General features: G+C 38.6%; 1 protein-coding gene across 2 annotated transcripts in view; it reads right to left on the reverse strand.

Annotated features, from left to right (window-relative positions):
• Positions 1-21,193, reverse strand: part of NALCN (sodium leak channel, non-selective) — a gene marked incomplete at both ends in the record, with an annotated part of 224,145 nt that overhangs the window by 135,237 nt on the left and 67,715 nt on the right. Inside the window, 3 exons of one of the 2 annotated variants that reach the window (XM_082278000.1) lie at positions 13,855-13,941; positions 16,606-16,710; positions 16,829-16,971. In XM_082278000.1, the coding sequence (XP_082134126.1) occupies positions 13,855-13,941; positions 16,606-16,710; positions 16,829-16,971 (335 nt within the window). The remainder of the gene's footprint in view (positions 1-13,854; positions 13,942-16,605; positions 16,711-16,828; positions 16,972-21,193) is intronic. The other variant, XM_082278001.1, reaches the window with a different exon arrangement.

A 21,193-nucleotide genomic window follows, 5' to 3' on the forward strand; every position in this document is an offset into this window, starting at 1 on the left:
CAATCCTTCTGGCTGGATGGCTGTGCCCAGAGAGTGGTGGTGAATGGAGTTACATCCAGCTGTCAACCAGTCACCAGTGGGGTTCCCCAGGGCTCAGTGTTGGGCCCAGTCCTGTGTAGTATCTTTATCAATGAACTAGATGAGAGGATTGAGTGCACCCTCAGTCAGCTCACAGAGGACACCAAGCTGTATGGAAGTGTTGATCCAGTGGAGGGAAGGCAGGCTCTGCAGAAGGATCTGAACAGGATGGATCAATGGTCCAAGGCCAATTGCATGAGGTTCATCAAAGCCAAGTGCCAGATCCTGCATGTGGCACCACAGGGCTGGGGGCAGTGGCTGGAAAACTGTCTGGTGGAAAAGGACCTGGGGGTGCTGGTCCAGAGCCATTGAACATGAGCCGGCAGTGAACCCATGTGGCCAAGAAAGCCAATGGCATCCTGGCCTGTATCAGCAATCGTGTGGCCAGCAGGACCAGGGCAGTGATTGTCCCCCTGTACTCAGCAGTGGCGAGGTGGCATCTCAAGCACTATGTTCAGTTTTGGGCCCCTCACTGCAAGAAAGACGTTGAGGTGCTGGAGTGTGTCCAGAGAAGGGCAACAGAACTGAGGAAGGGTCTTATGAGGGGTGGCTGAGGGAGCTGGGGTTGTTTAGTCTGGAGAAAAGGAGGCTCAGGAGAGACCTTACTGCACTCTACAACTACCTGAAAGAAGATTGTAGTGAGGTGGGGACCAGTCACTTCTCCAAAGTGACAAGGTGAGAAGAAATGGCCTCAAGTTTCAGCAGGGGAGGTGTAGTTTAGATAGTAGGAAAAAATGTCTTCACAGGAAGAGTTGTTGGGCATTGGAACAGGCTGCCCAAGGGAGTGATGGAATCACCATCCCTGGAAATGTTAAAAAAACACCTGAGGGATTGAAGGAAATGGTTTAGAGATGAACAGGGCAGTGTTGGGCTAATGGTTCGACTCAATGATCTTAGAGGTCTTTTCCAACCCTAACAATTCAACGATTATATGATATAACTCTGACATAGAAAAGAGTTTTGAAAACCTACTGCCTGAGATAAATTCAAAATACTCGATCCTAAATCTTCCTAGAAGATGCCAAGGGCCTAATGTGACCAAGTTTTCTGCTGCAGCAGGCTCTCCTCTAATAAGGACTATTGCCAAGGAAAACCACTATCCTTTTATAAGCTTAATCATAGTTAAACACCTATCCATTTTGTGGTTTTGATGTGATTCCAATCTTTTAAGTCTGCAGGAAAATTACACTTTCAAACTGAGTAAGTCATGCTTTATTTTTTCAAATGCAAATCAGGGAGAACAATAACATGTTTTCTTTCTTTGTTTAGTTTTGGGAGTTACATTGCTACAAACTGTGGCTAGTAATTTATTTCGGTTGCAGTGAACAAGAACAGACAGTTCAGCTATGGAGAAGAAACTACGAACACAAAAGAACTGTGGCTAACTCATTGTTAACACGTCGTTTGGTATAATAGTTACAAAGAAAAAGGCAGGTAGGCAAGAAAGAGAGGAAGGAGGGCGATTGGGAGGGAGGCTGTATACCTTGCAAACTGGCAATATGCCCGCAGTTCTGCATCCCCCTTTTTAAGAAATTACTTTTCTTTTTGATGCATGTATGCAATAGCAGAGAAATAAAAGCAGAGACAAAATTACATTAGGGATCTAATAATCATTAATTAAATTAATATTTGTTAATGCCAGAATGTTACCTATGGGAAGATTTGAAAGTTGTCTCACAAATGACAGCCCTGTCACCAAATACAAAACTGTCTTTTTATAACAGTCCTTACTGATATGCAAAGTCTATTTCCCTTTCTGATGTTTCCTCAGCATTGGGAGTTCTATTTGTATACACAGGCACAAAGAGCAACCATGTCCCACGGCTGGTGTTTATAGTCTTCAGACACTCCTGCCTTCCCTCCTCTTGTTACTGATTGCATGTTACAACAGCCTGTGTTCCTGACTGTCAAGTTTTGTTGTTTCAAATTCTTTGTTTTATTGAAACTGAGCACTCATCTCAAAATTGCAATCAATAGTCTTTGTACTGTTTTGTGTTATTTCCGCATAATTTCAGGAAAATCTTTAAATTAATCTGCAACTGCAATCAATTAAAATGCTGCATTGTTACTTTATGTAACCTCTTCCTATGAACAAGTTCTGGAGGCCAAAACGATAAATGGGCTCAAAAAAAAGGCTAGACAAGTAGATAGGTGATAAATCCCTCACTGGATACTAAATATAATGGCCTAAATTTAACACTCACTTCAGAAAGTCCCTAAATGAATTACTGCTAGAGTGCAAGTCAGGGAATGAGGGCATAAATGGGTATCCAGAAGTTCAGAGAAGGATGATCTATATACGCCTATTGCTGAGACTGGCCAAGTTTTAAGACATGGCAAATGCATTGTTTATCTGCTAGTTTTATGAGCACTGCAGGGTTTCAAGCAATCTATGACATTCCTGGATATCAATCCAAAGAAAGCAATCAAAAGGAAAGCAATGTGTTAAAGTATTATTTTTTGGGATAGCACCCCAAATAGGCTTTAATCTTATTAAGTATGAATTATTGACCAAAATACTGCGAAAAGAAAGCAAAATCTCAAAATCTGGCTAAACACAAACATCTTTACTAATCTCACCATGCATTACTGTTTCAGTTCCATCAAACCAAACTAAAAGGAATGTAGACTTCCTAAAAAAATCATGCCTTTAAAGCTTTTGCAATCTATTAAAGGCATTTTTTATGTATTAAGAGTCTAGTGAGAGATATGCTAGCTATTTTCAAAGGGTTTGGGTGAGTTTTGTTCCTCAGGAACATGGTGCATAAATCTGAATAAAGGAAAGAGTTAATCAGATTGGAAAATATATATCCTGCCTTTAGGACACATTCAATTAATATGCATTCCTCTGACCTTTCTTAGCTAAGCATATTGTCACTCAATATCCTTTGAAGGATGGAGTTCTTAGTAAAAGATAGTCAAGACTCTCTACTGCCCTGTATACTTTTAATTAAAATTTGCAGTAAGTTTGGTTTTATTAATTCTTCTCTGGGCTCTGCAAACATTAGTGCTTCAAAAATGAAAGGGAATATTATTAAAAGTTCTGTTTCAACAGTTGCATGAGTCTGGGCCTGTCCTTTGGCAAAACTCTACTTATTTAGTGTATTGAGTTATTTAGAACTTAGTCCCTCAACACACTATATTGTGCATTGGGGAAGGAAATATCCGAATGGCTAAGGGAATAGAGAGGGACTCTGGAGATCTGGGTTGAATTTATTGTCTAAGCACAAATTTCCTGTGGGCCTTGAGAAACTGCTTAATAGGTTTATTGCTGTAGTTCACATTCCTTATTGTGGAAAAATAGATCCCTGTGAGATTTGGCTACTGTGGTATTTAAACATAGTAACTAGCTACCTGAGAGGCACTTCGATAAGAGAGAACTGTGTTAAGTTGGCAAATAGATATATCCAGCTCTCTAAAGCGGGGAGTGATGGAGGAAAGAATAACTTGATTTATGTGTGGTGTGTTAACAAAAATCCCTCCCTAACACATGCTTTGGAAGACACTTAGAATCATAGAATATCTTGAGTTGGAAGGGACCCATAAGGATCATCAAGTTCAACTACTTCCAGCTAAAACCACTTCCCATGGGCCAGCTAGATCTGTTGGGTTTTGCTATATATAATGGTGCTTACTCCCAGAGACCAAGGCAGCATTTCACCCTGTCAGACCTTGCTAGCTGAGGCAGAACATTGCAGTGGTGCGTGGAGCAATGCACATCTGGTTTTATGTCTGGGCAAACAATAATTCAGACAGAGATACCCTATAGGCTCTGTGCAGAGCCTTTGTAACTCATTTGTCTCACACAAACATGTGGTGGTTGCACCAAACTGCTCAGTTAGGTAAAACAAATGAGGAGGTTGACCATGTCTTTATTTCTGTGACAGCTGATCTGCAAAGAAGTTTTACAAAGGAGTTCCAGAATCCCACCTGGTGAGTAGTGTGCCTTGGTATGTGTAACCTGCTGGATAGGTGAGTGATGCTGGGCTTGCCAAGATACCCCTCTTGTCTATCCTGGGAGCCCACCTGCCTATCCTTGGGTGCATGGCATTCAGCAGAGCAGAACTAACATGCATGGACAGATACGGGATCTGCAAGGGACTCTTGCATACAGCAGCACAGTAGCTAAAAGTAAATAAGACTAAACCATGACAAGTGGGCAAGAAAAATGGGCACTAATATGGTATTTTTAAGAGCTTTGACTCAGTCACCCAAGTTTTCCTTAATTTTACAGAAGTGGCTGGAAGTTGCAAAATGAAAAATTAGTATGGCTCCTGATTATGACTAGTAAATCCATCCTAATGTGGGCCAAAGAAGCTTTTATTTTGATAGAATGGTTTTGTATTTATTGCATTTTTCTTTTGAGTGTTCCCAAAGGTGCTTTGTGGTCTTTTGTTACTTGTTCTCACTGTTCCCTATGACTGGCATTGATTTAAAATATTGATTTTCTTTTCTTACTGAAAAATAATCTTTGTGTTTTCCATTTCAACATGAACCATTTGGTATGAATGCATGCTGAGGCTCCCATGTTGCCACATTATTTTGCTGTTGTTGATATTACTTTAACACATTGTAGTGTGTTAGAACTTCCTGCCTACCATGAGTTACTCCTACAAGCCCAGTAGGAAGCTCTCAGTTCACAAATAAAGAAAAACTGAGGACCAGTTTTCAGAAGAAAAGCCTTTAAAAATTCTTTGAGCCTGTACTTACCCTTTAAATGCACAGTGTTTCTTATTTTTCTTTTCCTATTCATTTTAGAGGTTGCTAATGATTTTGTCACTCCTTTCTTCTTTTTGTCTTCCTGTCTGCAAAGACTTGTAAAGTACACATACTCATTTAAAGCTGAGAGAGATTCAACTTGTGTCTTCTGTGAAACTGTGGTTGGTTTCACATACTAACTAATTCACTAACACAAAGTAATGACATCTTCAGCTTTCGCAATACATAGTTTTGTAATGAACAGAAAAATTATGAAGTTTCCTACTGTGGCTCCTGTAGGAACAATAAGCCAGACAGCAATTCCCTGTTCATGTTAATAGTTTGGGCAAAAATGAAATGCAGAGTTGAAGATGGAATGATATTTGGAAAAAGCTTGAGGATACTGTGTCTGATGGGTCAGCATGAACAGAAGCAGTCTCTTACAAACTGTATGTGCACTTGTACTCTTGATAGTAAAATCTTCAACAGATTAAAGATACTATATTCACTTTTAATCATATGTGCCTCACCTAGGAAAGAAACAAAAGGTCACAAAGCTATGATCCAAGCAAGCGACATAATTATTATTATTACAGCACTTTTAAATATATGATTAGTGTCAGAAATTTAAACATATTTTTTGCACCAAAAAAAGGTTCATGCTACGCATTATCTCAATTTGTTAGAGTTCAGTAAAATTACAGAACTCTAGAGAAACTTGAAGGAGACAAAAAAGATGAAAAGCAATATCCAAAGGCATAAAAAAAAATAGAGGATGGAGGAGACATGGCCAGAGAAGATGGAATTGAGTGTTTCAGCAGTTTCATGAGGGATATATTGAATAAGAGAGAGAGACATGAAACGAAACAGTACTTAAGGATTTTCATTGCAGGAATAACAGAAGAGAACATAAGTGGGTTTTCTCTTCTTCTCTTTCATGGGAAGTAATTATTGGTGAACAAGAAAAGTTGGTAGTCTATTCATATACTAATTTGCCCTTTAGCGTAATGTCGGGGTCTCCTCTCCCCTGCCGTGTAGCCCTGGCAGAGGGGCCCTGAGGGCACAGACACGGGGTTTCCCTGCCCCTGCTCAGCCTCGTTCCCATTGGTTGGTTTGTGTTCCCTGCGCGGGCAGAAGGACCCTCGGGTCCGTGACTGGAACAGTTCCTGGGCAGAGCCCCGGCCATGCGGCTGGAGAAATAAACATCTCTGAAACAGCTATCAAGAATCTGTCCGTCCATATATATTTCCTTTCCACGGGACTCCTGGTTTGATATATGCATGTTGCAGTATCCCCACTGCAACAGCGTAACTTAAGAATCAACAGCAAAAGGTGTGCCTACTCTGCCCTATTCCCTTCTTATCTACAGTGGCTTTCATTAAATTATATACATGTACTCCTTCCAATTAACTGGGATCATCTCTTACAGTGGAAAAAAAATCTTCTCTTTCAGTTTGCTAAAATTAAGTTTTGATTTGAATGAGTTTATTATTTGACTATATTATATGAGTTTACTCAGAAAAAGATTAAGTGATTCCAAATCCTAAACTTCTGAGGCTGCAATTAAATAAAAACCCATCCTTTTTTTTTATGCCCTGTTCTCATTTAGAAAATCTAGAAATTGCATTAGTTAACAGATGCTTGGACACTTTAGTGATGCACTTAGTATTGGAACAGTACTGAAAACTAACCATATTAGTTTTACTGAGGAGATTTGGGAGCAGAGTATGCAAAGTGTAATGTAAAAGCAAACTTAGTTTTGGTGAGATAAAAACAGTTAAAAAATGAGGAGGAATAGAAGGCTCTGCAGAGAAACTAAACATGTTGGCAACAGAAGAACATACACAATATAGTCCAGCCCCATCCTACCTTGCTATCCTCAGTTGTACATGGGAAGATAGTACATACTGGGCATTATGAAAAAAGAAATCAAGAGACTTCCATTATTTTCAAATTGTACATGGAGTATGGGAAGAAATGGTTGAAGTGTGGTGAATAGTGTAAAGGGATAGAAACTCCAATATCTGGATTACTCTCAGAAGCTGGTTGGGGATTCACAAATGAGCTGTCACAAAATGTGTGCTCAGTTTCAGCGTTATGCTACTTTAGATGAGGAAGGTAAAGCTGTTACCCATCCTCTGCTGTTTGCTTGCCCCTTTTTTCAGAGGCCTTGACCATAGTAGTAGCTGCAACTGAAGAAGCAGTGAGTTTACTCCTGGGACACCTCAGTTTCCTGTCTTGTCTGATAATATAAACTGGTGTCCACTTCAGTTTATGTTAATAAAACAAGTTATGAATTCAGATGGCTGAAATGATTGCAGTTCATTCAACCAGAGGAAGAAGGGGACAGAACAAATAAAATGTAAATGTAAGTGGTAAGAATCACTATCCTTTTCTGTTATGAATTAAAAAGATAATCTCATAACACTGTAGAACCAAACATATTTTGCCCATATACATTTTTTAGCATACTTTAATTCACCATTTTTTATTGAAAGAGACCAGAAAAACAGTAAGCCTCTCAAACATCTTGCAGCCCCTCTGATGAACCTGAGCCAGTTTGTCATATTCAGTATATATTCAATATATATACAATATATATTGTACCAGGGACCCAAAACCAGACACAGTATCTGGATTCAGGCTTACTGGTGCTGAGTAACAGGAGATCATTCCTTCCACACAATGATCCAGGATCCTGTCGACCTCCTCCGTTGCCAGGGAAGGCCGCTGGCTCCTGTTCAGCATGCTGTCTACAGACACTTCCAGGGCCTTTTCAGCAGAGCCCACCCCAGCTTATGTTGCTACAGCTGGTTCCTCCTGAAGTGCAGCTTGTGAATTTAAGCTAATGTCCCTGCTGGTCCTTTCCCCAGACCTGCTTATTTCCCCCTGAATAGCAGCTCTGCCCTTAACTATTTCCTTCCCAATCCTGCAGTATGGACAAACATGCTCACAGATATTAATCTACCATTTTAAGATGTAAATTTGTGAAGGATTCTTAAATTTTAAATAGATTTGAGGTTTGTCATTTGGTACATGCAAAGTAAAGAGCAACCAGAGGTCAGATGGTATTTTTCTATCCCATTTCAAGTAGACTCATTCTTACAGAGAAGGGGGTTTTGCATTACTCCAAGCCGGGAGGAGAGAGAATGAGACTATCAGAACCTGCCCTTCAGTACTTCAGATTCCCTGTCGCAAAAAAAATGTCAACATGAAACATTCAGGACTCAGATAGACAGGCTGCTGCATGAGGAAGAGTCTGAACACAGTCCTGCACTTACATGAGCACAAAACCCAAAAAAGTTATGCATTATTTTCCCCATAAAATTATTACCTAATATACCTAGATGCCAGCTCTCCAAAGGTAGTACTACATCCTCATAAAATCAATGAATCACAGAATAGTTAGGGTTAGAAGGGACCTCTGGAGATCATCCAGTCCAACCTCCCTGCCAAGTCAGGGTCACCTAGAACAGTGATACAGAAATGTGTTCCTTGGGTTTTGAATGTCTCCAGAGATGGAGTCTCCATGACCTCCCTGGAAGACTGTAAAAAATATGTTTCTCAAGTTACCTGTTTTGTCTGTGACTTTAGTTCTCAGTCAGGAATGTTACATAACTTATAGTAGTGGTCCTGTGGACTTAAATTTTAAATGGGTTTTAATGCCTTTTAAGAGAAAAGAGGATGAGTCTGCTGGGGATGCAACACACACTTTAAACAAATACTTAAAAAAATGTACTGTCAAAATCAGATGTAGGGCAGAGCTCTGGGGCCATATCCCACGGCAGTCCAGTGTAGCCATTAAGAGTCTGCAACATCAACATGTTTAAGAAAGGCTTAAGGTTTTATTAAACAAAAAAATACATTCTCTGCTGAATTTAGTGTTATGCTCTTTATCTTCATTTTTCCATGTACTACACAGTTGCCTCCTGAGACAGTATTACACTTGTTTTGTAGCTCATCAGGATACATACTCTGAAACAACTGAAGAACTAAAGGACACAGTCTTTAGCTGAGTTCTTTCACTCCCAAAGTACATATTAGTAATATGTACTTTCTGCCAGAGTTAGGTTTCAAAGTTAATATCCTGCCAAAATAAGTGTCAGCTTATACCTCTCATAGCCATCTCTTTTGTTTTGCAGATATTCTTTGCATATATTGCCTGGAAGAAGGTAAGAAGAGGTCTCAAGTTTGCTGAGAATACAGCAAATCTGCCAGCCAAAAATCAAGTTCATTAAGCTTTGTCAGCAAGCCTTTGTTTTTTAATCAGAAATTGTTTGGGTTTTTTTCCCCAAATAAAATCAGAGTCATTCCCTAAGATCCAAATATACTGAAGTATCTACTTGTAGGAACTCCTAACAAAGAGAAATGGAATACTGTTCATGGCATAGATAATACCTTAAACACACAACTTAAGATCAGCAGTGGCATTTGCAAATTCTCATTTACAATTTCTCTTAGAAATTTTATGTTCTTCTTTTCTTCCGTTAAGCAAGAAATATTTGTTTCCTAATCAGAAATCACACCAAAATTTTTATGTGAAAAGCTTAAAGGCAAGCAGTTACTCATCCTAGTTAATACAGTAGAGGAGAGAAAGGTGATGGTAGTCAACCACAGCCTCCACATATGGCTGTAGGTACTGTATTTAAGATGTAGAAGGCTCCCTACATAACATCCTTTGTCCACCCACTGGGGATATATTCACACTGTGAGTTTGTCTCGTCCTGTTTTGTTCCCAAATCCTAATCCCTGAGTGTGCCACAACACCTCCCTAACTTTCAGCATCTTCTGGTAGGGAGCTCACAAGAATGGAGGAAGCCAGGTTGAAAGAACATACTAGGTTACAGTTTACATCTATTCTGCCCATCTGAGGTGAAGTGTAGAACAGTTTTATTCCATGCACCAAAGCCAGTGCTCCAATACTGCCTCCAAGAGCCTTATATCTTCCCCATGCATCATAAAACCCATGTACACTGGGATCAGGTCATCATGCTACTAAAATCACTGCCCCACAAGCACTTTGAACTAACAAGAGCAGTGAGCTCCTGAGACAGGGAGGCTGAACATAATGTACAAGATGGGCCTCCAGCAAACACTGTGTAGCATGGCCAGTGCCCATCTACCCAGAAAGGTACATGGCCAGGAACAGCATGAATAAAACCACACTGCACTGCCAAAAGTGCATGCAGACTGCACTGCTGACCTGCTACTGCCCTCTGAGAGAGGAAGACAGGCACATCATGCTGCCTTTTCAGAAATGCTGAAGTCTGGAAATATCAATCTGTGAGGAAGTATTGTAAAAGGCTCCAAGCTCACAAGTCTCTGATTACAAATCCACAGTCACATTTCAGAAAAACGGACAAGACCAAATGGTAACAGCAAGAGAAGCTGCAAATGGAAATACAGCCCAGAATCCTTTCAGTTCTGTAGCTCAGTAAACCAGGAAGACATCACAGGCAAAACACACAACATCACTGCAATTCTCAGCAATTTGAAATAGTTCACAGCACACAGATTCACTTGGTTCCCTGCTCTTCCTTAGGTGATAAGATTGCATTCAGGAAACAAGGGAATGCCTTTGGTTGGCTTTAATTTCACTAGTTCTATTTTAGTGGAAGATTTTGTACAGTTTATATAAACAAGTTAAAGCAGACTTTATTTCATGAAACAGGAGTTCCAGAGGTCATCTTTTCCAAGCCCCCTGCTCAAGCAAGGGACACTGAGAGCCAGTTTCCCAGGACAGCTACTAAATATTTCCAAAGATGGAAATTCCACCACTTCCCTGGGCAACCTTGCCAGCACTCAGTCACCCTCAGAGTAAAAAGCTGCTTCCTGTCCAGAGAGCACCTCCCATTGTTTAATGTTGTGCCATTGCTTCTGGTCCTGTCTGTGAAAGAGGATGTTAATACTTTTGCAAGGAACCAAGGAGATGGAAGTTAGTTTATGTATTTCATTCTAGTGTCTAACTAAGTGGGAAGCACAGGACAATCTCTGCCAAAGCTCTGGTTCCTGTCAGGGAAATAAAAAGTATGATCTACAGGAATTGCAGAGATGTCTCCAGTGCAATCAGCGACTCATGGTTGCAGCGCTTGGCACTAGACAGGTCTTTAATCTCAAATGTGTGAAATACTTCCTCCAGTTAACTTGACAAGCATTTTTCTACCAGAATTTAGCCTTCAAACCCACAAATCTCAGCAGCACAAGTCTTTAAAACCAGGCAGTAGATAGGGCCTGTTGGTTCTATTTAAAACTTTGATGAGCTGTTCTTTAAATTTTTGCTACATCTATTTAGTTTATCTCCACAGCATTATCAGCTATTATTGCTATTTGCCTCTTCTTGCAAGGATGGAAAAACTGGAAAGATGGCAGAGCTGCAGAGCCCCAGGCAGGGAGGCATGAGATGTCTAAGGTGATGTAAAAAGACTGGTTTGGTCATTGATTCTCATTTCTCTCTTTTTTCTGTACCAACTGGAAATTTCCTACAAGGGACAAAGGTATGTCTGCCTTGCACCTTCTCCCTACTCCATCATGGGCCTGTGGGCATCTGGAAGCTCAGCACAAAGGGATGTCAACAGCCCCCTTCATCTCCAGACCCCATTACTTTTCTACAGGCAGCTGGAAGCCTATCACAGTCATGGGCAAAGGCACCACTGTTACACCACCATATCTGTACCACACACCACCTCTGAACCCCACTAGGTTCCCACAGGTAGCTGAAGCCTATCCATGGCCATGGAGAAATGCATCTCCACACCACCTATAAGCTCTGTTATTTCACACCTCCGCACCCCATCACTGTCTTACAAGTAGTTAGACTGCATCTTTAAACAACAGTGTATACATGTATGTGACATGCAGACATATAAAAATAAACATAAATAAAGTGTATACATGAATAAATCTGAGAACTGCACAGAGGAACCGGGGTGGTTGGAAGCTGCCAGCGCTGAGTATTTTAGGGGTTATAAGGAGCAGGCTGCACAGGTTAGCAGACCAGCCACCTCTCTGATATTGGCCCAATACAAAACAAGAAACAAAAATAATTATATAACTGATTTTTATAGTCATTTCCACATGTCTTTTAAAACAAACTCGATTGAAATTTTTGTACTCATGCTTTATAGTTCACTGTTGCTGAAGGAGGCAGTTCTCACATTCCCAGACTGCTCCCACTGATGTTCTGGTCCCTTTCTTGTGTCAGAAAAAACATTTAGGCAGCTGCAGGGAGTCTGATCAATAACAAATCCACTCCTTTCCCCCTGCCAACCTTGATTCCATTCCCTGAACAACTGCATAAATACTGTGCCAGCTCAGGCATGTAGTGAGGGGGAAGCATAGCAATGAGGAAGGGTAAGACTATCTTCTTTCTGCAATTCTTGCATTATAATCTGATGCAGAATAAAAAATACTCATTTCTCAGAACATTTTAAAACCATTAGACCACCCTAATATGTGTAGACCAGCAGTTAAAAAACTAGAAGAAGTACTACATCACACAGGATACTTATATTTATGAATGCAGAGGTATCTAATGCATGGAAGTTCCAAATTATAGAAAGCAAGTCTTACTGCTCAACTCTTATTTCTGGTATCTGAAAGTTAGAGTGTGCACAACACACATAAAACATAGAACAGCAATCCTCTTTACTGCCTCCATGATGACAACACCAACATCAATACAGCTTATTCGTCGATAGAGACAGTAATGCCATGAAGGATAAAGTTCCAAATAGAAATTAGGACATGGAGTTCATATAGTTAATTGAATACTGGACTAATGCACTCCTAAGAGAGTTCATGTAGTTTAATGTCTTAAAACGGACACTAAAGCACTGTTTCAAAACTTCTTTTATTTCACAAAAGGATGAAGAACAAGAAGAAAACTGCTAGCTGAGTGGCAAATATAAAAAGTTGAATGCATGAGGTTTATGTCTACTGGAACACAATTCACTGTGTTCACATGATTCCTAAAAGGGGAAAAAATGCAATATTATAAAGGCAGACCATGTAACTCAGATGGTATCTTAATTTTCATCTGAAGTTGTTTTCACTGTGAGTTCAGTTACATTTTATCCACATACCTGAGACTGTTACTTGAGAACACCACAAATGATGTTCCTGTTGCTGTCAAAATCAAGAAATAAATTTGGGAAGATGAATTATCTGTTCAGACATATGCTATAATCAAATATATGCCAGTGGTTTGGCAAAGCAGAGATATTTGAGAATGAACAGCTTGTGGAGGGGATTGAAGGTGCTTGCCAGCTTAGGGTTCAGCAGTGTACATGCTGCCAACAAGAACGTGTATTTTAGCTTACACATTAAACCAAACATAACCAAAAACTGCCAGCAAATGCTATAGTTGATTTGGCTTTCTATTCTGAATTTAGTTTGTTTATCGAGAAATGACATTATTTAACTCGCAAATAAAAATTTGAGCTGCGGTACAGTGTTCTGTACTAAAAATGGATTTATAAAAAAATTACTTATCTTAGTCTGGATTTATTTAAACAATGAGGACAGAGTTTTACAAATTAACTTATATCAAAGTAAGAATATAAAATCTGTAAGTTTCAAACACTGTATGGCTTGCTGCCTACATGCTTCTTCTCCATTTTTCTGTGAGCCTATTTTCACAAGGGAACAAGAGAAATTAGGTACTTCTGTGTTTATTATGATTATTCATGCTTCTTGGCATATGTGATTGTATTTTGCAGTTAATAAACAAGCATTTATGCTGTGAATATCCTAGGAACAGAATATGTTCGTATATAAATTCTGAGAGATAAAACTTGATTAATTATTTTATATTATATTTCAAAATCTTAAATCTTTCTCTCATAAGCAAACAAAACAGAGCCTTAGAAGGAATGATTTTTCTAATCTTCTCCCTTTGGGAGTGGTACATCTTCTTTTGTTGATCTGTGATTTTCAAGAACAAGTCTACACTGCAGAAAGCAATGCATTTAAAAAAATATGACTAGAACTGTTGTAGCTATTTCTCAGCACAGTTTCCTTATGGCAACATTTGAGTGATGCTAGTTACACACACTGATTTATTAAAAAGCAATGTCATACCTGTAGACATGCAGGAGCTCTGCCTTGGGGTTTATTCACATCAACAGCCACAAGCTGCCAACCTCCAGCAGCATCTTCATGAAACATCTTGAAAGGGAAGACTGTTGTCAGAATGTTTTATGTGGCAATAAATACAAGTGATATGTAATACATTCCCCTTAAGGACCAGCATACATTTTCGTTATAGCTAGTTTAAAATAAGAGAGGAATGACTCTTTCTGCTACAGGAAAAAAAAAGTAACATGCTTTTTCCACCATTAATTGTCTGAATTTTACTCAGATAACATTGAACACAATATATCTCCATTAGTCCTAATATAGAGACCAATTCAATTAATCTCTGACCAGCATCATTAGATGGTGGTACCTGCTCAGAAAAATTTCGTTTCTAAGGTAAGCTTATCCTAAGGAAACACAAATACATTGTGACCACAAAAATAAGTTTCATGGTGAGTTTGGCGATCGCAGAGAACCTCATCTTATTTACTGGCAAAATTATTTTACTGCAAGTACGACTTCATTTTTGTTGCACTGATGCATATCAAGAGTAGCTGTACAGTCCTTATGTTATTGTTTCACAGAGCTTATAATTCCTGTAAATAGCTGAATATTTCCAGGCTCTAATGATGTCAATGGAAAAGGCTCTCTAGACCACATTTTATCAATAGCCTCTGGAAGAGTAAATGTAGGCATTCTGTTTTATTGGGTTTTTTTCTCAGAAATTAGGACACAAAATGATGCAGACTGCTGGACATAAGGAACTGTGAGAAACCATGCCTCAAAGTGATTAACATTGTCCTTGAAAATGTCCTTGAAAGAAAATGAATGGCTCCAGCATTTTGAGTTGCCACCTGCATGTACTATGTAATGAAGTGTGGCAAAGTTCCCACTTCACTCCCACCTTTTCCTTGACACCCAGCACTCAAACGAGTCACCTCAAGAACACAGCCACAGGAGCGTGGTTGAAGCTTAAAAGTCATCCTGAGAGAAGTGCTCATTAGACTGGGGACAGTGTCACCCAAATATGGTTGTAGTTCTTCCAAGTCTTTATTTAGCATCTCTGCAGCAGGACGAGTTGCCAACTAAGATCAGCACAGTTACTCCTCTTTTTACCATGCTTTAAAGTGCAGCGCTGAAGTGCTTTACAAGAACCTCCTTTTATAGTTTTCTGGAGACCCCTTCTTAGACTTCAACTGCAAGGACACTCATTTTCTTTTCTACAGGAATAAGTTCAGGAAACAGCTCAATAATTTATGAAGTGGACAAATGAAGGCAGGTATCTCCAGGCTACTTCATGCACAAAACAAGCAAGGGTTTTAACTTTTTTCTGGTGCTTTAAACAAGAAATCCTGCAAGATATTTCCTGCCCTTCTTAATACAGAAAAAGATGAGTTGTTTTTGCAGTTTGGTAACCTGGACTCTCTTGATGACCCAGTATGTCAGTGACTCGAGGAACAAAGCAGCCATTCAAACCATTTGCTTGTCTGCAGCCAGTACACTATTTTAAATTTGTGTGATGCAGATTATATGCAACATGTTCATGTTCTTTGACATGATGACATTATTTTGGATATTTTAAATTTCTTAATGTTGGCTGCTTCTTGTGTTTTCCTACATTGAACTCTCTGTTCCATCTTCTAGTTCAGAGTATGCTGGATAAGCCTATATGCTCAGGATTTGTCCTACGAACATTAAGTTCCCCAGGCTAAGCATATGTCATGTAGAAACGTCCTTTTTTATAGATTTTAAATTGATATCACAAAGTCTGCTTTGACAAAGACATATATAGAGCAGAAATTATCACCACAAAGTCTATTTGCGGCAAAAGATGTAGCAGCCGGCAGAAAAGGACTAGATTAACATACTGATTTCAGGAATATTGAGAAGAATATAAAAACTATTAAATAATTATTTTTGAAAACTTAAATCCTCTGGCTTAGGAAAAGAAATAATCTCCAGCTACACGGTCAGAAAAAATTCCCTCGTGGGTATGTTTCTCATATCTGTCTTTCTAAGAGCTTTTTGCAGGCAGTTGGTACTAGTTCTTCACAGAGATGGCAAACTGCACTAGCCTGGAAAAGCCTGGTCTTCTGTCCATTTGGGCACATAAACTGATGGTTAAAATAATGAGCGAGAGAATTTAAATCTCAACCCATACTGGGTTCTTTCCCTCTACCCAGCCCACCCATGGCTTCTTCTTATTCGTTATTTCTATTCAGGATCTCACTTTCTGTGATTGCCCCAGCTGTAAGCATGGCTCTTTCCTTGCCCCAAGAACTCATTTCTCTTTGGTCTCAACACACCCTTCTCAGTTCCTGGACCAGCTTCCCCAAACACTTCAGCTACCCTCTTACCTGTCTTCTTCCAGCTACAACTTTGGGATTTCAGCTCTTATTTCTTAGCACAGAAAGTGGTATCCAATAGCAACCCTGACTTCAAACCCACCAATGACATAATAAAAAAGCATTATCATACTTTGCTAAAAAGAATACAAACACAGTAATAACATACCTAGCCATATAGAGAACCATATTAACAGTCTTCTCTATTATTCCTTTCTAAGGAAGACTAGTTAGATAATGAAACAAAGAATTTATTTTTTCATGAAAATTCATATGTAGTGTTTAGAATATAGGTGGTAACATGCAAAGTCAAATGTATCACATATGACAGGAATTTTTTGCTTATTATTAATTCATAAACTAAACCAAATCAAATCCCCAAAGAATCTCAGCATCTCAAGTGCTTCACCTGAGTGGTGGCAGTTGAAGTAGTACTGCTCCTGGACCCCCACATCTGCTGGAACTGCACTCTAATTTCTGCAAATGTTTCAATGATGACTGCAATAAAAACATTCTGGAAAAAGAACAAGAAAGAATGGCTGACACAAAGCTCAGCAAGCAGAAAAGAGAAGAAATTAGTTCTAATATGATCTATGTTTCAGGCCAATTTAAAAAGACAGATTTTTCAGTACCTTAACAAGCCAGGCCAGAAAGAAAATTAAGGTGATGAAATAGAAATATGAACGCCATCGGGGAAAACTGTCGATTGCTCGGTACATAAGGAACACCCAGCCTTCCTGAGAAGCAGCTTCATAAACAGTAAATATACTTGTGCCTGTCAGAGGAAAAAATGAAAATGTTTGGCATTAAACCTCCCTGAAAGTTTTCAGTATCAGCAAACAACAAACTTTTATCTATCTTATTTTTTTTTTTCTAAAGGGTGTCAGCTCTCCATTCCTCCTTCAAAGAGAAGTTTTTCAGGTGCATTTCCACATTTCTTCCTTTTGCAATTGAATATGAATTGGTTTTGTATCAAACCAGACTGACTCCCTTCCCCCCCTGGACACACATGTATAATCTCTTAGAAGGGTTCACTGGCAGTCTGCAAATGTCTCCAAAGGCAGAATTTGTCCCATTATTTGCATTCAGCAGCATCCCTGAGAAAAGGCAGATTTAACAAGGATTAACATTCAGTAGGTTAAAGAAATCACTATTAATATCAGTAACATTGAGCAAGCAGCAATACACCAAGAAGGTTCTTGACACTAGCAAGCACAGGTAAGCATCTACAGCAAGCTACTGAACCATTTTGAAATTCAGAAAGTAGCTGCATTAACATACATATGTTGCCTTAAAAAAGCATTTTTAAGTTGAACTTGATATATCACTGGGGAGTGGGGGGAGAGAAGATGAAAGGAAAGTTATGAAAGACCTTTTTGTGCAGAAAATACTCTCAAATAAAAGCTATAAAGCTACTAATTTTAAACTTAAAGTCCAAACTCAACCTAATGTCTGAGTGGTAATATCCTTTTGCCAGCTTGCCCTTCCTCCTTATCTCTGCAATGAAAGCTTCAAAATATAGACCAGTTATGGCTTGTAAGTCATTCTTGTTTAAAGAAATTTTTTGTTCCAAGAAGAAACACAATTAAACTGTGAAATTAAACCGTGAAATCCCACAAACTGCTGTGAAATCACAGAATTGTCCTACAGCCACCCGCTAGTTCTGCTCCACAACTGCGTTTCATGGAACATCTTCGATAAAAGAGAGGGAGCATGACAAGCACTGCCCTTAGCAAAACACAGCAGCTGCTAGCAACATAAAGACAGAAAGCTGACAATCTGATTCTTTTCACAGAGAATGAAGTGGTTCTGAGCAGAAATTCTGGAGTACAGGAGTTTTCAAAAAAATCACACCAGCCTAAAAGGAACTCTGCACTGTTATTTTCCTGTTGAATTTGCAACATCTATATTCTTTTGTCTGCTAACAGGGATGGGATGAACCTGGAGCTAGAGTGTCCCTTTTGCAGATAAATCTTCACTTATGAGAGGAGATAGGGATGAATGGCATTTTTTCTGTATAACACCTATACCTTTGACAGGTAGGTGTCAAATGGTTAAGATGGGCATGGTGGGTAGGCAAAACTGTTAATCATTTCTGTTAGTTTTTCTAGTAATTGGATTCCTTTCTTTTTACTGCATACGGTTGTCAGGACCAAGAGAAAGAAATGAAAAGGAAAGGAAAGGAAAGGAAAGGAAAAGGAAAAGGAAAAGGAAAAGGAAAAGGAAAAGGAAAAGGAAAAGGAAAAGGAAAAGGAAAAGGAAAAGGAAAAGGAAAAGGAAAGGAAAGGAAAGGAAAGGAAAGGAAAGGAAAGGAAAGGAAAGGAAAGGAAAGGAAAGGAAAGGAAAGGAAAGGAAAGGAAAGGAAAGGAAAGGAAAGGAAAGGAAAAGCATTCAAGCATAGAAAGCAAAACCCTTTCTATTTCTTCAGAAGAAAAAGTGGTCTCTACAATACTGAAATATTCATCAGTGATTACTTCATGGGTATTTTACATTTCAAAAATTCAAAAAGTAATGGTTCAATTGTCTAATAATATACTGTTGCTGAACTGATTAAATTATTGAACAAAACAGTGCTGTTGAGGACAGGCAGAGATTAAGAAAAAAAAAGGAATCTATTAAAAGTTGCTGGCTAGGAAACTGTCATTAGTCATTACCAATGGGAAAGTCACAGTGAAGATTAGTAAAATAGAGGGGATGTCATGCAAAGTATTTATAACACATCACTGGGCCATCTGCCACAGTAAAGCAATACTGTGAATGGACAAAAATGCACAACCCAATTAAAATGAGTTTGCCTGTGACACTACAGTAAAAATGTCTCTATAGTGTATAACTGGTAGAGTTATTTTTAAGGCTATTAGAAAGCAATCCCTCTTAAGAATATACATTCTTGCTTAACATATGTGACTAGAAAGTAATAAAACTTTCACTACTGATGCCAGGAACCATGTCGTTAACTATCTCTGGAAATCCTCTTTCAACTGGATACAGAATAAGGGATGCAACACCATGAGAAGTTTTGCCTTCAAAAAGAAGAATAATTCTTAGTTAACATCTGCCTCACTGCATGTTTTTGCTCTTCTGTTTTTTTCTGATTATTTCTTTAATATCTGACTACCTCTTCCTAAAGCCAATGCGTAAGTTATTTAAAGACTCTCCTCTCACAGCAACATACTATGTTTTTCTCACCATGTTCAAAGCCATATGGAGGGTGAGAAAATATCAAAATTTTAAGTGACGGTGGGATACATCCCAAAAAACCAGACACTGGAATGCTGCCATAAATGAAACTTAACATATGCCCCTCAGATCAAATGGCAAATTTCTCGTTTTCCACAGATGTCTGTATTCTATCAGTGACACAGTGTCTTTTTCTACTAGTTAAAAAGGCTTAAGTAATGACAGCTGAGTGCTAAGAGTCTCATGGTTAGGGCATATGAGAACATAGATCCCTCTGCAGCAGAAATATGGGTGTCACAGAATGAGGACTTGAAAACCAGCACGGCCTGGCTACTCAATATGCGACAGGCCTTGCTACTTCAGAATATAGTCACCTCTTGTCAGTGTCCTGAACATTAAGATCATGATTTATGCAACATAACTGCAGGCATCAGCGAGACTTTTCAGTCATGAAATAGCTTTCAATCATGAAGAGAGTTAAACACATGGCTGTTATGACATTGCTTATCAGCTTAGGCATGTTGGCATGGGCAACATGCTGAATTTGAGATATAAAAATATTGACCAAATATTTATGATAATTTTCCTACTTATTTCAGTAGATGGTTAGACCTTGATGGCATTAAATATTAATTTGGGAGGAACTTCCTGATGACAAAAGAGGTAAAATAAAGTAACATGCTTTGAAGTTTTTGTGTTTTGTTTGAATTTGTCTTATAAATTCCACATTTTGATGTTATGATAAAAGAATTCCTTTAAACACAATGATAGTAAAACAAAACAAAGAAGGAAAACACTTCTCAATTAAAACTAAATAAATCAACATCATAATCTGTACCAATCTCAAAAGACTACTTTTATCCAAACAAGAAACACTTCTACCTTTGGAAATGTTTTACAGCTGTACCTGGTCATTATCAAAGAGAAAAGAAAAAAAAATAGTTCAGAAAATGAAAGATTTAGTGAAATACTAGGAAAGAGTTTGAATCTTGCTCAATTTATGTGACGTTTTTACTTGTTCCATACTGTATGGAAGAAAAGACAGCAATGAGAGACGAACTGTATCCTTACTGATATTGTATGTTTAGTATATGGGATTCAGCACCAGAGTGCAGGGGGCTTATTTCTTCTTCAATACATGTGCCTTTCAGATCTAGAAGATGGGAACATTAGCCTGAAGGGGTTTGGAGAAAATAATTTCTTTAACACCTAAATCATAATAATAAAAAAAATTCTAATGGTATCCATGTCTAAACAGGAAGCAAGGTAGCCTGGCTCTTCCATGCTCTACAGATAAATAGATTACCAGGGAAAAGAAAATGATTAAAAGAGCCAGAGGACATAGGTGATGACTTTTCTTAGGGGAGTAAAGAAACACATCCTGGCAAAACCCTGTCTTTTAAATAACTAATGAATATAGAAAGTATATGTATTTTTTAAGAAAAGGACTCAAAGTTAACAGAAAAATAATATTACTATGCAGGGATGGTCTTCAACATTCTGTATTTTATATTTATACATATTTTTTAAACACATAGGATTTTCTGCTTGTTTCTGTGACCCTGACACCATTATGCTCTGTGACCATCTCCTTCTATAATCAGTTCCTTCTGCAAATGGACATCGTGACAAAGAGAGTGTACTGAATAATGCTGTAGTTTTATAATAGAAGAATTAAGGGAGCAGAGCTAAAAGGTCACATGGAAAATTCACTGAGACTGGAAACAGAACCCTTTCCTCCTAACTCGATGATGCATTCTTGCTTCTTGATTCAAAATCCCATATTATTTGAGGAAGAGAGTGTATGGTGCTGAGGA

Source organism: Coloeus monedula, assembly GCF_965178545.1.
Source record: "Coloeus monedula genome assembly, chromosome: 3".
NCBI classification, from domain to species: Eukaryota; Metazoa; Chordata; class Aves; order Passeriformes; family Corvidae; genus Coloeus; species Coloeus monedula.